Source organism: Ranitomeya variabilis, chromosome 1 (assembly GCF_051348905.1).
Source record: "Ranitomeya variabilis isolate aRanVar5 chromosome 1, aRanVar5.hap1, whole genome shotgun sequence".
NCBI classification, from domain to species: domain Eukaryota; kingdom Metazoa; phylum Chordata; class Amphibia; order Anura; family Dendrobatidae; genus Ranitomeya; species Ranitomeya variabilis.
Genome location: NC_135232.1, coordinates 600,253,082 through 600,270,986, shown reverse-complemented (window position 1 = coordinate 600,270,986; position 17,905 = coordinate 600,253,082). Strand labels below are relative to the sequence as shown.

At 47.6% G+C, this 17,905-nt stretch overlaps 1 protein-coding gene across 2 annotated transcripts in view; it reads right to left on the bottom strand.

Moving 5' to 3' along the window:
• Positions 1-1,727: 1,727 nt before the first annotated feature.
• Positions 1,728-17,905, bottom strand: part of ANP32E (acidic nuclear phosphoprotein 32 family member E) — a 39,800-nt gene continuing 23,622 nt past the window's right edge. The window contains exons 5-8 of one of the 2 annotated variants that reach the window (XM_077258950.1): positions 14,531-14,679; positions 4,902-4,971; positions 4,163-4,354; positions 2,480-4,084 (exon numbers count right to left, since the gene is read on the bottom strand). In XM_077258950.1, coding sequence (XP_077115065.1) covers positions 4,011-4,084; positions 4,163-4,354; positions 4,902-4,971; positions 14,531-14,679 — 485 coding nt within the window. In that variant the 3' untranslated portion in view covers positions 2,480-4,010. Of the gene's footprint in view, positions 4,085-4,162; positions 4,355-4,901; positions 4,972-14,530; positions 14,680-17,905 lie in introns of both variants that reach the window. The other variant, XM_077258942.1, reaches the window with a different exon arrangement.

Genomic DNA, 17,905 nt, shown 5'->3' with positions numbered 1-17,905 from the left:
ATACATGTGCTGTGACTGTCACCCAGCCACGACAAGCAGCTGCAGAGCCAAACAGCTGATCAGCCGTAGAGATCCAGGAAGCCAGGTTCCCTCTGCAGCTTATTCGGTTATAGCCTTTACCAGTTTATCTGCCCGGTCAATAGGGAAGCAGGAACGGCTTGAACCAGCATCTAAAGAGGATGAAAGACATCCCTCCTCACCCGAGTTACTATAACTGACTTCGGGGATTTAGCCATCCTTATTTTCACCTTATGGGCACTTTCCTTTGAAAGGGATCTCCGTTTCCTTAACCTCTGCCCCAACGATCTCACTCAAGATAGTAGCGATGTCAAGCGTTTCTTCTGCTGTCTGACGAATGCACGACTGGCAGTCTTCTTCAGATAAGAGTCCAGCAATAAGGCCCTGCAAAGCACATACTCCTTATGCTTGGATTTAGAAGTACACTTTCCCTGGCAGAAATTGGAGACAAGGAGAAGACTTCATCACGGAGTGAACATTCACAAAGATCACTTACTAGTGTGGAGTAATTGAATGGTACAGGATTATGCAGGGGACACATTTCAGCCGAAGGAACTTCCCTGGAAGCTGAAGACTCATCCAGTCTGCTGGAACTCCTCTGACTGGATCTCCTGTCACAGACAACCTCCTGTGCTGCAATGCGGTTCTCGTCAGGACACTTGCAAGTGGGGCTTCTCAGTGAGCTGTTGCTTTGCAGGCGATTGTCGATGCTGCACCTGCTGCTATGGTGACTCCATCAAACCTTGTGGGAATTATGGGTCTGGAAGCACCCAGTCTTGTTTTGTTCTGCTTTTACCCTTTAGATCACTCAAATCCAGTACCCCTGAAATTCTGGGCCAGAAGGTCCTCCACATGGTCTGACTCCCAGGTGCCTCCTCTCCTGGGGTCTACTGTATGTGCACCACGCCTCTGACTGCATTCCCCCAGCCATACCCATCAGTAACACTGCTCCCATTCCTTCCACGCAGGCCCAAATGCCATATTCCCCCCTCCCACCAGGAACACGCCCGCCCACAGCCCTGAGGATCACGTCCCAGCCACACCACAGAGGGCGTGCTACCACGTCACAGGGGGTGCATCCCAGCCGTGCTACATCACCCAGGCCCACCCCAGCAGCAGGAAGCATGCCAGCCGAGCGTGGCAGGACCGCAGCCACTAAAGTCAGACATCGCCATCATCTCCAGCATATACTTACCTGCACACCACAGCCGAGCCAGTAATCCTACTCGGATACCGCTCTCCTGCTCCGCTCACCAACATGCAGTCCCCCTGGACCCACTGAGGCACTTCAAGGAACCCCACACCAGGCAAGGCAGGTGACCCCCTGCTGCCTGAACCGACCAGCCGGGCCTGGGAAGGACTCCTTCTACAGGTATGTCAGTTTCATCCGTCAAGGACAGGAAACCAAATCCCCTCTCTCATGGTGCCGTCATGGGAGATCCAATAAATGTTAATACGTCAATGGTTTGCATTTTTCTGCTTCAAAAAATGTACAAAGTGCTTGTATTTATAAGCCAAATCAAACAATATCCGATTGGAAAATGGTAATAAAACGCTTTCAGTGATGACAAGCAGTGGTGGTCTCCTGGTGTGCTCAGTTGCTGTTTGTGAGGGTTGACTGAAAATTTTGTTAACAGCGATTTGTCTCCCATGTTACTTTTAGCAGTTCAGATTTTCAAAGCAACTAGAGAAATGAGTACAACACCAGATAACACTGTTATGGCTTTATTCAAAAACAAAGTTGCACATTTAAGAGAATCCAAAAAGTAACTGATCACACTATATACATACTGCCATAAAAGTATCTCAAGTAGGACAAAGCCTAAATATAAAACCCACCCTTATATATCTGCACAAAAATAAAAGAAAACTTATCTGAAAGGCTGATGTCAGGACTCTGGAAAGCGTCGTCACCACCATGCAATAAAGTGGTCGACATGTTACCACAAGTTACAGGGGGTGAGATTTGGTATATGTAAGGATTGATACATGATTATATGGGGTGAAAGCAGGCGGCAGTCAGGCATCTGAGTCTTAAGGGGGTGCATTAAAGTGGTTGTCTGCCTGAGCAACACGGCTGCAGATTTACCATTCAAGTAATTCACTAGGGAACGTGATTTTACTAGTGAGCCTTTTACATGGCAAGTGTGGTTTTCCATCAAATTTCTGGCTTTTTTTCACAAAAGTAGTGGCAGGCAGGTTACCCAAATAGGGGTTTGACTGCAGGATTAGGCTACACTGTTTGTTGTCTGTTACCATTGAGATGAATAGTCTGAAAAGGAGCTGTAGATACAAAACTGCCCGATATGGTCTAATCTTTTCCCAAAATGGTTTAAATTTAAAAAAAAAATAAATAAAATAAAACTTTTAACGGCATTTACCTTTTTACCCACTAATCTGAACTTAATGGACGCGATAAAAAAAAAAAAACAACCATACATTGGAATTGGGAAAAGCCAGATTTAAAGTGTAAGTCATTTTATTTTTTACCCATAAATCATATGTGAAAATGTGAAATTTTGTGACATCTTAGGGCAGGTTTCACATTTGCGGTTGTGTCCGCAGCATTTGACGCATACATCAGCATGCGTCTTGATTTTTCCATTCTACTGCTCATAGCATTCTATGGAAGGGAGGGGCTAGAGAACATTATACTGCTCATAGCATTCTATGGAGGCGGAGGAGCTAGACACTGAACATTCTAATGCAAATAGCATTCTATGGAGGCGGAGGAGCTAGACACTGAACATTCTAATTCAAATAGCATTCTATGGAGGCGGAGGAGCTAGACACTGAACATTCTAATTCAAATAGCATTCTATAGAAGGGGAGGAACTAGAGACACTGAACATTCTATGGAATGACAGTTACATTTTAATCTAATTTTTCCTTACTTTACACTGCATATTTTTAATCCCTCAGGGGGACTTACACACGTTCGATTTCTTGTACTATAAATTTTAATACTGCAGTCACAAGCTGAGCTTCATAGATGCACCAAGATGGCAACCAATCTAATCCTGGTAATATGTTGCCGGAGGAGGTGAAATGATTGACAGCTGCAATTAAATGGTACGATTGCCCATCGCAGGGATTTAAAAGCAGTGATCAGTTCTGCCATTAGTGGCTGTGCCAGGTGTACAACAGAGCTGGCACCTGCGCAGTACATGCTCAGTACCAGCCATACCTACTGGCATGTCATGTCATGGAAGGGGGTTAATAAAGCACTCGTTACCTTGCCTCATTTTCTAATGTATATGCATTACAAGTTATTTGCATAAAGGTGGACATAACCTTCAATTTAGTGGATCCTGCTCTCATAGAGCAATGGTAAAGAAGCTCGAACAAGTGTCCCATCAAAATGCTTGTCTAAAGCCACCATTATTGCCTGCAGAATAGCTTCACAAAAATGGTTGGTGGTAAAGAAGGTAGCCTGGGAAGTGGTCAGTTTTCCTCATTTTTATGCACCCATAAAACATTGTTTTGCTCCCTTCCCACTAGTAATGGTCAATCCCTTTAAGTCTCCAGCAACTTGTAAAACGGCTGTCAGGGCATGCGGAGAGTTGTAGTTTTGCAACAGCTGGAGCATGCTGCTCTGGAGTAAGAGGCCAGGTGTCTATGTATAGAATACAAGACATCTGCAGCTTTGAAGGGCAATCACTTCACACCGATTGATAACCCGCTGATTGCGGAGAAGCTCTCTGGGGTGGGGTGGTCACACAATGAATAAAAGGAAGGGAAGTTTCTAGATAATATTACTATTAAAAAGGATCCTCATGTATTTGGAATGATAAAAAGGGCACAAAAAAAAAAAAAAAAATCATAAAACCACACCTTTTCTATAAAAAAAAAAAAAGTTACAAGTTAAATTCTGCCGGGACATCTATTGTACATGTAGAGACGTACAGATTTGCATTTTACACTCTATAAATCAGCAATCCTGGGGCTCAGAGAAAAAGAGACTGGTCCTTAGCCTCCTGAAAAACACGGCCTCAATCTTCGTCTTCGTCCCCTTCATCTTCTGTGGCCCGTTTTCTTTTCTCTCCCCGTTCAACAGCTTCCTCTTCTGCAAAGAAAAATATAAAGTTAAAATATGCATAAAAAATTATATATGTAAATACAGAAGCTGTAACTACACACACACCGATCAGCGGCTGCCGGCTCGCCAGTTGTACTTCCTCGGACCAGTTTTGATAGGTACTAACCACCGCACACCGGGAACACCCCACCAGACCCGCCGTTTTGGAGATGCTCTCACCCAGTCGCATAGCCATCACAATTTGGCCCTTGTCAAAGTTGCTCAAGTCGCTCAGCTCCTTACGCTTGCTTATTTTTCCTGCTTTTAAAACAGCAACTTTAGGAACTGACTGCCTGAAACATATCCCCTTCCCCATGCATCACGAATTCACATTATCGGTCAGTGGACTTTAATAGCTGATCGGTGTGTGCATATATACATACCTAGAGCTCGGATTCCTGCTCCCGATCACATAACCATCCAGGGCCACTCAAACAGTTTGCATGTCATTATGGCTAGGTTACATTATGCGCTCTCCTACGCTACAGAGGTTAACTTTGCCAAGGCAGAAGGCAACGCTACCTATTTGCAAGGACAGTCCCCCCTCGTAGTCTCTAGCAGTAACCAAAAGCGTCTACATACACACTGTGCCAATCACAATACTACTGGCATCATAGGTCCCACTGCTGTGTGGTGATGCTAATTACACCGCACGTGTCTGCCAGGGTGCTGGCTGGTGTAAACAAAAAGCAGGGTTTTTTTTTTGTTTTTAGGACCAATATTTGACTCCTGCTCTGCTTACTTTGGGTACCTTAGGACCCAGTAGTAAGTCAATGACTGAAAATACTGTGGCCTCATAACATACCTTCCTCTTCTTCCTCCTCCTCCTCTCCATCACCACCATCTTCAACGTAATCATCGTCGTCCTCTTCATCCTGGACAGAAAAAGAAAAACATTGTTAAATATGTATTTTTTTTTTTTTAGACAGCTCTCCAATATTAAAGGGGGAGGCACAGATTGAGAAATGGACTCCTTTGAGTCAGACTTCCTTTCTAACCTTACTGATGAAAAATTCAACAAGAACTAGGGGGGGGGGAAAATCAGCCGGATTAAGAGACAGTTCATGTAACTTATACCCCTTCATACAAAGCTGCTTGTACATTTCAGGGCTGACCAAAAATAAAAAGTTTTTAAACTTTCAAATTTATATAGTGTCTTTCCATTTGCTGAGCCTTTAGCCAAAATCTCCCCTGCAAAATCCACACTTCTGGCTCAGGGAATATACACTGCTGAAAAAAATAAAAACACTAAAATACCATATCCTAGCTATGGCAATGAAATATTCCAGTAGCAAATCTTTAGTCATTACATAGTGGAATGCGTTGAGAACAATAAAACAAAAATGATCAACGTAAATCACAACTAATATCCCACGGAGGTCTGGATTTGGAATGATGCTCAAAATCAAAGTGGAAAATGAAGTTACAGGCTGATCCAACTTCAGTGGAAATGCCTCAAGACAAGGAAATGATGCTCAGTAGTGTGTGGCCTCCAAGTGCCTGTATGACCTCCCTACAACACCTGGGCATGCTCCTGATGAGCGGCGGATGGTCTGAGGGATCTCCTCCCGAACCTTGATTAAAGCATTAGTCAACTCCTAGACAGTGTGGTGCAACGCATTGTTGGTGGATGGAACAAGACAATGTCTCAAATGTGCTCGATTTGATTCAGGTCTGGGGAACGGGCAAGGCCAGTCCAAAGCATCAATGCCCGTTATCATGCAGGAACTGCTGACACTCCAGCCACATGAGGCGATGCATTGCCCTGCATCAGAAGGAACCAAGGCCCAGTGCACCAGCATATGGTCTCAAGATGTCTGAGGATCTCATCTAGGTACCTAATGGCAGTCAGGCTACCTCTAGCGAGCACATGGATGGCTGTGCGGCCCTCCAAAGAAATGCCACCCCACACCATTACTGACCCACTGCCAAATCGGTCATGCTAGAGGATGTTGCAGGCAGCAGAACGTTCTCCACAACGTCTCCAGACTATCACGTCTGTCTCGTGTGCTCAGTGTGAACCTGCCCTCATCAGTGAAAAGCAAAGGGCACCAATGTCAAATCTGCCAATCTTTGTGTTCTCTGCACAGTGTTGGACTGTAAGCGCAACACCCATTTGTGGATATCGGGCCCTCACGGAGTCTATTTGACAGTTTTAGCAGACATATGGATGTTAGTGGCCTACTGGAGGTCATTTTGCAGAGCTCTGGCACTGCTCCTCCTGTTCATCCTTGCACAAAAAGGAGATTTTTGTGTACTCACCGTAAAATCTTTTTCTCCGAGCCAATCATTGGGGGACACAGGACCATGGGTGTTATGCTGCTTGCCACTAGGAGGACACTAAGTAAACAAAGTTAACTCCTCTGCAGTATACACCCCTTGACTGGCCAGTAACGACTCAGTTCGGTAGTAAAGCAGTAGGAGTAAAACCAAGACAAGTAAACTATGTCCAAAACTGAGGAACAAAATACAACAACAAACAGTCGATAGGCTAACAGGGTGGGTGCTGTGTCCCCCAATGATTGGCTCGGAGAAAAAGATTTTACGGTGAGTACACAAAAATCTCCTTTTCTCCTACGCCTCATTGGGGGGACACAGGACCATGGGACGACCTAAAGCAGTCCCTGGGTGGGGAGCAATTGCACTGCTACAACCCCATGTACCACTGGCTTACTGAGGTACCGCTGCCTGCAGAATGACCCTGCCAAGGGTAGCGTCTGCCGAAGCCTGAGTATGAACGTGATTAGTGCTTCGTAAAAGTATGCAGACTGGACCAAGTCGCAGCTTTACAAAGCTGTTGTGCTGAAGCCTGGTGCCGAATGGCCCAAGAAGCACCGACCGACTCGAATGCGCCTTAATCCCTGCTGGGACAGGTGTTCCTGACGCGGTAGGATTCCTGAATAGTGGAGCAAATCCACTTGGCTAGAGTGGCCCTTGAGGCAGGTAGGCCTTTCCTGTGTCCTTCTGGAAGCACGAACAGGACATCTGACGTACGGAAGGGAGCCGTGCGAGACATTTACCGCCGAAGAGCTCTAACCACATCCAGAGTATGGAGAGCTTTCTCGATAAAATGGGTTGGTGCCAGACAGAATGACGGCAAGACAATGTCCTCGTTTAGATGAAAAGAGGAGACGACTTTAGGTAGGAAGGAGGGAGAGGTTCTCAAGACCACCTTGTCTGGGTGAAAAAACAGAAAAGGGGGTCGGCAAGAAAGGGACGCCAACTCAGAAACTCTTCTGATTGACGTAATCGCCACGAGAAAGACCACCTTCCAAGGAGGGTGAGATGTCCTGCAATGGTTCGAAAGGGGCCTCCTGAAGAGCTCCGAGAACCAAGTTAAGATCCCATGAAGCCAGGGGCATTCTATAGGGAGGGACCACCCGGGAGACTCCTTGGATGAACGTCTTAACCGGCAGTCTGGAAGCGATCTTTCGTTGGAATAGAACAGATAATTATTATTATTATTTATTTATATAGCACCATTAATTCCATGGTGCTGTACATGAGAAAGGGGTTACATACAGGGTTATAAATATCATTTACAGTAAACAAGTTTACAGTGACAGACTGGTATAAAGGGGAGAGGACCCTGTCCTTGCGGACTTACATTCTATGCGGACACTTGTCCTTTAAGCGAGCTTAGAGCAAGGCCTGACTCTAAACCTGATTGGAGAAACTCCAGAATGGAAAACACCAGAGGAGAACGTCCATGGGCATTGCAACATTAGAAGAAAATGCGCCAGGTGCGATAAATGCGCATGGATACGGGTTTCCTCACGTGAATCATGGTAGAAAAAACCCTTGGAGAGAATCCGGCTTGGGCAAAAATCCAGGATTCAACGGCCACGTCGTCAAAGACAGGGCCCCATTTGCCACCAGAACTCCGGGGCCCTGTAAGAGAAGATCCGTGCGATCTGGAAGCCGCCACGGGACATCTGCGACCATTTGGACGAGTTCCGCTTACCATGCTCGGCACGACGAGGATCACCAGTCTCGCCTCTGCCCTGATCTTTTTGATGACTCTTGGGAGCAGAGGAAGAGGCGGAAATATGGCAGCTGGAACCGATGCCACGACAGGACCAGAGCATCTGCCCCGATGGCGCAAGGATCGCAGGATCAAGCAATGAACTGGGGAACCTGGTTGTTGAGCCTCAAGGCCATGAGATCCACATCCGGCGTCCCCCAGCGAAGACAAATCTGCTGGAAGACTTCCGGATGGAGGGACCACTCGCCCAAGGCAAGACCTTGGCGACTGAGGAAGTCCGCTTCCCAATTCTCCACACCCGGTATGTGGATCGCCGGATGAGCGAGTGATTGGTCTCGGCCCAGCGCAGGATGTGGGAGACTTCTAGCATGGCTGCCCTGCTGCGGGTTCCCCCTTGTCGGTTGATATACGCCACTGCCGTGGCGTTGTCGGATTGGATTCTGATGGGATGGCCTGCGAGGAGATGGTGAAAGTTGTGTAAGGCAAGCTTGATCGCTCGAATCTCCAAGATATTGATTGGAAGACGCGACTCTTGTGGACCAACGACTTTGTGCCGTGTGGTGATTGAAAACTGCGCCCTAGCCCAAAAGGCTGGCATCGGTTGTCACCACTAACCAGCGTACTGGGAGAAAAGACTTCCCTTGGTTCAGGGAGGACTGTAGCGTCCACCATCTGAGGGTCTGCCTGACCTGTGGGGAGAGGCGAAAACGATGGTCGAGGGAAAAAGGACTCCTGTCCCAGACTGAGAGCAGCGCCTGTTGCAGGGGATGGAGATGGAACTGCGCAAACGGAACGGCTTCCATCGCAGCAACCATTTTCCCGAGTATGCGCATAGCAAAGCAAATGGAGGGACTGGACGGGAGAGCTTGCGCGCTCCCTGTTGTAAGGGCAAGACCTTCTCTGGAGGGAGAATGACTAACCCGCAGGAAGAGTCCAAGATCATGCCCAGGAAGCAGATTTGCTGAGCCGGCACTGGAGATGATTTCTCAAATTTGATTTTCCAACCCAGGCGAGAAAGAGAATCCACGGTGATACTTAGACTCTTCGCAGGCAGAATGAGACAGACCCTTGATTAAAAGGTCGTCCAGATACGGAAGGACTACCACTCCACAAGTGTGAAGAATGGCCATGACAGCCGCCATGACCTTCGTGAAGATTGGGGGCAGTGGCGAGTCCGAAGGGCAAGGCCACAAACTGGAAGTGTTCTTCTTGGACTGCGAAGCGCAGGAACTGCCGATGAGAGGGGAAAATTGGAACATGTAGATAAGCATCCTTGATGTCTATGGATGCAAGGAACTCTCCTTTTTCCAGGGACGTGACAACAGAACGGAGCGAGTCCATCCTGAAGTGTTGGACCCGTACAAACTTGTTTAGCAGTTTGAGGTCCAGTATTGGCCGTAAGGCCCCGTCCTTGTTTGGGACCACAAAAAGGTCGGAGTAAAACCCCTTGAACCTTTGGTCCCGGAACGATGACACCGTCCCTTTGAAGGGCCTGTACGGCTTGAAGAAGACGTGATGCCCTTGCTTTGGGGGGAGAAGACTGGAAGAAGCGCGGAGGGGGGGGGGGGGGGGGGGGGGAGGAATGGAAGAAAACTATTTTGTATCCGGAAGACACGAGCTGTCTGACCCACTTGTCGTGAACGACCGAGAGCCAATTTTGACGGAAGGAAAGAAGGCGTCCGCCTACTTTGTCGGTGTCCGCCGGACACGACAACGAGTCATTGTGTAGAAGGTTTAAGGGATGCGGATTGCTTAGGGCCCAAAGGTCTCGGTCTGCGTTTCCAAGAATGGTTTGGTCTGTATGAGACCTGAGGATTTCTGTTTTCCCGCCGTCCTGAACCAGGGGAAGGGGAGGACCAACTTGAGTTCCGAAAGGACCGGAATAGAAATGGCTGTTGATTCCGAAAAGGCCGGGCAGGTTTTTGCTGGTGAAGAAATTTACTCTTCCCTCCGGTAGAGTCAGAAATGATTTGATCTAGTTTCTCCCCAAATAAACGACCCGCTTGGTAAGAAAGAAGTCAGCGACTTTTTAGAAGCAGAATCTGCTCGCCAATCACGGAGCCATAAGGCCCTCCTGATGAAGATTGCGTTTGCAGCCGCTTGCGCTGCGCAATTAGCCGCATCTATGGAAGCGTTAACTACGAAATCTCCGGCCTGAGCTATCTGATTAGCTAGTCTAGCCGCCTCTGGGGGAAGATTACTGCCGTGGACGGTAGAGGTTAACACCTCTGGCCAGGCAACCATTGTCTTAGGGTACCGTCACACATTGAAATTTCCATCGCTACGACGTTATGATTCGTGACGTTCTAGCGATATCGTTACGATATCGCAGTGTCTGACACGCAGCAGCGATCAGGGATCCTGCTGAGAATCGTACGTCGTAGCAGATCGTTTGGAACTTTCTTTCGTCGCTTGATCACCCGCTGACATCGCTGGATCGTTGTGTGTGACAGCGATCCAGCGATGTCTTCGCTTGTAACCAGGGTAAACATCGGGTAACTAAGCGCAGGGCCGCGCTTAGTAACCCGATGTTTACCCTGGTTACAAGCGTAAACGTAAAAAAACAAACCGTACATACTCACCCGTCGGTGTCCTTCAGGTCCCTTGCAGTCTGCTTCCTGCTCTGAGTGCCGGCCGGAAAGTGAGAGCAGAGCGCAGCGGTGCTGCGCTCTGCTCTCACTGTACGGCTGCACTCAGAGCAGGAAGCAGACGGCAAAGGGACCTGAAGGACACCGACGGGTGAGTATGTACTGTTTGTTTTTTTACGTTTACGCTGGTAACCAGGGTAAACATCGGGTTACTAAGCGCGGCCCTGCGCTTAGTTACCCGATGTTTACCCTGGTTACCCGGGGACTTCGGCATCGCTCCAGCGCCGTGATTGCAACGTGTGACCGCAGTCTACGACGCTGGAGCGATGATTATACGACGCTGCGACGTCACGAATCGTGCCGTCGCAGCGATGAAAATTTCAATGTGTGACGGTACCCTTAGCCACCCAGGTAGCAGCAAAAGATGGAAGGAGAGCTGCTCCTGAGACCTCAAAGACAGAGCGAGCCAGGTAGTCAATTTGACGGTCAGAAGGATTTTTGACTGATGAACCGTCGGACAGAGATAAAACAGTTTTGGATGCGAGTCACGACACGGCAGGATCCACAGAGGGAGAGAGAAGCAACTCCTTCCTCAGATCCTTGGAGAAAGGATATTAAGCTTCCGTGGCTTTTTGAGCTGCAAATCGCTTCTCCGGGTGTTCCCTGTGCTTTTGGACAATGTCCTGAAACTCAGGGTGATTAGCAAATGTCCTTTGAACAGGTTTAGACTTTTTAAAAGACGACGTGTTCCTGAGTGGATACCGATTCCTCGTCCACCATTAGTGTTTTGTTGACTGCCTCAATAAGGGAGGAGTCAAGAGTCTCCTGACCGATAGAGGAGTCTTGGGTTAAAGATTCCTCCGACTCGCATTGTCATGTACGCTGTGACCCCCAGGGAAGTGAGAAGATGAGCTGACAAATACTGAAGCTCGAGCCTGGACGGGAGATGAGGGAAGGGTCCTTTTTCGGGCACCCCAAGATTCCCGTAGTACGGTACGCCCCCTGTGGTCGGACAGCCCCGCGCCGGCGCCAGATTCCGTCGCAGCCCACGGAGGTGAGTTCTGGCTTAAGGAGGACCCTCGGAAAGAGTCCAATGCCTTGACCAAGGAATCCATAGAGCGTGACAAGGACGTGGCCCACTCAGGAGGGTTAGGCTCGGCGGGGTCGGTGGAGACATTGGGGGTGGCGGCAGGAGGCGGCTGCGCACAGACCAGGTCACAGTTCTAGCACAATGGGGTATTGTGGGCACGTGGCAACGCAGAATTGCAAGTGGCACATGAAGTAAAAAACACTGCTTTTTATTGCCCCGTTTTGCCTCCTTAGATTGAGACATAGTGAATGTCTATTCTCCGATAAACGGCAATAGCAGAGCTATGGGTGCAGAGAAGGGGTTAAGCTTTTCCCTATGCAGTGGAGCAGCTTACCCACGGTCCTGAGCTGGTGTCCCCAGGGAGGAAGAGAGGGAAGTAGCGTTTTCGGCTGTATTTCCATGCAGCAGTGGAGTCCCAAAATGGCGCCCAAGTTTGGCAGGGCTCTTCTCGTTCAGAGCGAGAAGCGCCTGAGCAGTGGGCGGGGCTCCAGCGGTGAGTGGGATTTTTGAACTGCGGCCTAGTCCGGCTGGAGTAGCCGGGGACTAAATTAGTAGAGCCGGCCGGCGAAGCGCGCCGGCGGCCGAGACGCCGCGCCTAACGATCGCCGCTGGCATCTAGCCAGTGGTACCTCTCCCCAGGGATCTGGACCGCATCTTCCCACGCCGGCAGCGTGAGGAATAGTACTCACCGAGGAGGAACCACCTCCAGCTCAATCGATCCTCCCTGTGTCGGGGATGGAGAGCATCCTGAAGTGTGCTTGCCTTCTTAGGGGACTTACAGCTGTGCCTGCCGCAGGGGACTTATGGATGTGCCTGCCGCAGGGGGCTTACGGCTACTGTGGGGACTACGAGACGCCAAAGGTGAGGGCTTGAGTGCGGTGGAGCCCGGGAGATGCACGTGAGAGGTATACTCTCAGTGCTCGCCATCTTATAGGGGGGAGATCGGGACCGTATAGGAACCGTCGCCCTAGTGTAGATTAGGCGTGCCCCAAACGTCGCAGGAGAGGTACGGGGAGGTATACTCGCCGTGCTCGCCTGTTGATGGTTCGGGGGAGAGCGGACCCTGAAAGGATCCGTCGCCCCCTTCACTTTGTTAATTAAAAAATAAAAATTTACAGAAAATTAAAAATAAAATAAACTTTGGGGTCCGAGAACAGACCCAACTGCCTCCTACAGACACTAAGCAAGAACTGAGTTGTTACTGGCCAGTCAAGGGGTGTATACTGCAGATGAGGAGTTAACTGTTTACTTAGTGTCCTAGTGGCAAGCAGCATAACACCCATGGTCCTGTGTCCCCCAATGAGGCGTAGGAGAAAGATCGCGGTCATGCTGGTTGGTTGCTGCTCTTCACGTCTCCTCGCATCTGCTCCGTGCTTTGGACACTGTGCTGACATGACAGTTACCCTTCTTGCCACAGCTCACAATAATGTGCCATCTTGGATGAGCTGCACTACTTGAGCAACTTCTGTGGGTTGTAGACACTTTCATGCTACTGTACCTTTAGGGGTGAGAGCAATGACAAAATGCAAAGTGACCAAAACAGCCAATAAGGATGAGAATCGAGAATTGGTTTGGTCACCCCTTGCAGAACCACTCCTTTATAGGGGTTGCCTTGCTAATTGCTTGTTATTTCGGCCTGTTGTCTGTTCCATTTGCACAACAGCAGGAGAAATTGATTCACCATCAGTGTTGCTTCATAACTGGACAGGTTGATTTCACAGAAGTGTGACTGACTTGTAGTTGCGTAGTGTTTACTGTATTTTTCGGACTATAAGATGCACTTTCCCAAAAAAAAAATTTGAGGGGAAAATGGCAGGGAGCAGACTGCATCACCGGTTTCCCTGCGTCCATCTTCCTGAAGCCGTGGGAAGCTGATTGAAATCTCAGCTTCAGGAAAATGGCCACCGAGATCTCAATCTGCGCATTTGCCAGGGAAACTGGTGATGTAGTCTGCTCACCGTGGACACTGGGCAGTGGTGCCACCACATTTTTGCCACCGGCAACCTTAAGGGCCCCTGCTCAGGTGCACTCTGCACCGCCCACCACCGCAGCATTGCCTCACTTCTTCCACAACCGACATCCTGAGGATGGGACCCTGCTCCAGCTCTGCCTCACCACCGTCACCGGACCCGCAGAATCACACCTGGGACTGCAGCACTGCCCCACTTCTGCCACAGCCGACTTCGTGAGGAAGGAAGCCTGCCTTCTGTGACCCCACTGTACCACCGCCAGCTCTCAGGTAAGACACCTTAAATTTGGACAATAATATCACCCCCCCCCCCCCCTCATCTTATAAAAATCCTTTTTTTGCTTTCATCCCCACCTCAAAATTTGGAGTGCATCTTAAAGTCTGAAAAACACGGTAAGTTATTTATTTTTTTTTTTTGAGCAGTGTATTTGCATCTGCATCAGAGTACTCATTCCAAAAAAAGTGGGTAAAATAATGCAGAAATAACTGGAAAATAAGGCAAACAGTCATTGGAGCCAAGTAGAAATATGTAAAAAAAAAATTCAGATGTGAATGGAGTTCAACATGTCTCAGATATGATTGAGAGAGAATATATATATATATATGTATATATGTATGTGTGTATGTGTGTATATACATATACACACACACTCTATATATACACACACACACACACTATATATACACACATACATACACTATATATATATATATACATACACTATATATACACATACATACACTATATATATATACACATACACACATACTGTATCTGCTTTTAGTCAGATGCACAGCTTACGTGTATTTCTTCCTTCATCAGGTAGGAGAGGCCAACTTCTTCCTCATCCTCTCCTAGATCAGACTCGCCCTCTTCCTCCTCCTCTTCGTACTCTCCAGGAGGACCGGGTTCATCATCTTCATCCTCTGGATACTCACATTCCTCACACTCTGCAAAACATAAAAGGAAAATGAAGTGAATGCAAGATATCCTCGATCGGTGCTGAAAAGAAATAGATAAATATATATATATCTATGCAGTGCCTTTTGAATACATTAAATACTTCTGCAATATGTGGGGGAACAAACTAATTCAGAACCGAGACAAAAGAAAAAAAAAATACTCAAGCTACTTACCAGGTAGCGGTGTTTTTCAGGAGTCCATGACAGCACTAACGAGAGAGGGGATCCGCCCTTCAGGGACAGGAAACCTACAGAGATAAAAGGGCGGCACCTCTCTCCCGCATCAGTTGGATTACAGAGCATGAGAGGACCTCCATTGATTAGTAACACATAAATATCTTAACACATTTCACCTTGTGACTAAATTTTGTAGAAAATTAACCTACATGAGAATATACTTATCGTGAAGAAAACCATACCAGTAGAAAGGGAGGGAATATAGGAGTGCTGTCATGGACTCCTGAAAAACACCGCTACCTGGTAAGTAGCTTGAGTATTTATTCAGTCGTCATGACAGCACTAACGAGAGAATTACAGAGAAAAGAGTATTAGGGTGGGATTACTGCTTCCAGCACCCTTCTACCAAATGTGAGATCATTGGAGCTACCAAGATCTAATCTATAATGATTCAAGAAAGTAGACGGAGATGACCATGTGGCCGCCTTACATATGTCCTCAATTGACACCTCCGATCTCTCTGCCCAGGAAGATGCCATGGCACGAGTGGAATGAGCCTTTACGCCTTCCGGGACTTCTAGGCCACCTGCTGAATAAGCCAGAGAAATTGCCTCCCTAATCCATCTACTCAAGGTGTTTTTGGACACTCTAAACCCTTTTTTGACTCCCTGATAGGATATAAACAGGGAATTGTCTTTTTTCCAGGGATCTGTTAAAGAAATATATTTAAGAAGGCATCTTTTGACATCTAATGTATGGAGTTTGAGTTCCTTTGGGTTTTTAGGATTAGGACAAAAGGTAGGGAGATTTATCTCCTGGAGTCTGTGGAACCTAGATGCTACTTTTGGGAGATAGAGGGGATCCGTTCTTAATACTACTCTATCTTCTCTAATCTGCATATATGGAGTTAGTCTAGAGAGGGCCTGCAAATCACTAACTCTCCTAGCAGACGTAAGAGCAATCAAAAGAGCAGTTTTTAAGGACAGGATCTTTATAGATGTAGATTCTAAAGGCTCAAAGGGGGGTTCCGTTAACGCTGAGAGGACTAAGTTTAAGTCCCACGGGGCTAATTTATTCTTAACGATGGGTCTTGATCTAGCGGCCGCTTTAATAAACCGAGCAATCCAATAATTTTTAGCTAACCCACAATTATACAGTGCCCCCAAGGCTGAAACTTGGACTCTGAGGGTGCTTGTAGCTAGCCCCATTTCGAGACCTTTCTGCAGGAACTCCAAGATCTTTGGAATACTAGCTTTCTGACTGATAACCGATCCTGAGACTGAAAGGAATTTTCTCCAGATTCTTACATAAATATTTGTAGTGGAGTTTTTTCTGCTTTTTAATAGGGTATTAATAAGTCCCTCAGAAAATCCCTTTTTTCTTAATAATGACCCTTCAAATCCCACGCCGTCAGATGTAAACTGGCCACTCGTGGATGGAAGATCGGACCCTGTGAGAGGAGGTCTGGGAGTTCTGGGAGAATCCATGGTTGAGAAATGGACATTTTCCTCAACCAAGGAAACCACGGCCTCTTGGGCCAGAATGGCGCTATCAGAATCACATGAGCTCTGTCCTCCCGAATCTTTCTGAGGACTATCGGGATCAAGTTCAACGGGGGAAAGGCATAGGCTGTTTCGAAGTGCCAAGGAATCAGGAGAGCGTCCACCGCCACCGGATTGTCTCTGGGATTTAGGGAACAAAATCGACGACATTTTTTGTTTTCTTTGTTGGCGAAGAGGTCTATTTGTGGGTATCCCCAACGATGGGTGATCTGATCGAAGATGGTCTGATTGAGCACCCACTCTCCTTGCCCGAGCTTTCTGCGACTTAGAAAGTCGGCTACAACGTTGTGCTTCCCCTTTATGTGCAGTGATGTTAGTGACCGTAGATGATTCTCGGCTATCTGTAAGATACGACCCGATACCTCCATTAAGGACCTGGATCGGGTTCCCCCTTGGTGGTTAACGTAAGCTACCGTTACCTGATTGTCTGAGAATATTCTGACGTGATGGTCCTGTAAGGATATAAGGAAATATCTCAGAGCTCGTTCTACGGCCAACAACTCTTTGAGGTTAGATGACAAACTCTGTTCGGAGGGTGACCAAACCCCCTGGACCCACATCTCGCCCATATGCGCCCCCCATCCCGTGGGGCTAGCGTCTGTGGTTAATACTCGTGATATGTGGTTTATCCAGGGTACCCCCTTACGAAGGTTTGGAGCGTGTAACCACCAACGTAAGGACTGAATAGTGGCAATTGACAAGGAAAGAAAACTGTCCAAGTGACCTTCTAACCGACGAGTGTTGTACAGAACCTCCCACTGTAGGACCCTGGTGTGGTACTGGGCCCATCGTACTGCCGGGATGCACGACGTGAGTGAGCCTAACAGTGACATTGCTCCCCTCAATGTTATAACTGGATTAGCAATCACTCCAAGAATCTGTCGTTGGATCTTTTCCAACTTAACGTCAGGTAGACGGCATTCTTGTAACCTTGAGTCCAATATGAGACCCAAGAATTCTTGAATCTCTAGAGGCTGCAACCGTGACTTTTTAAAATTGATTATCCACCCCAACCTTTGCAAGGCTGCGATTACTTTGTGTAGTTGGGACGTGCAGTGTGATTCGGAGTTTCCTATTATTAATAGGTCATCGAGATATGGAACTATGAGAATATCCTGCTCATGAAGATGCGCCATAACCTCCACCATTATTTTAGTGAATACCCGAGGGGCCACCGCAACACCAAAGGGGAGTGCCCTGTATTGGAAGTGTCTTATTGATTCTCCTAAGAGGACTGCAACTCTTAGATAACACTGGTGATCTACGTGTATGGGGACGTGATAATACGCGTCTTTCAGATCCAAGACGACCATAAAGCACCCGCCAAACAATAACTTTATTGCAGACTTGACCGATTCCATTTTAAATGACGGGATCCACAAAAAACTATTTAGGCCTTTCAGGTTTATAATTGTGCGAAAAGTGTTATCTGGCTTCTTAATCAAGAAGAGGGGAGAATAGAATCCTTTACCCCT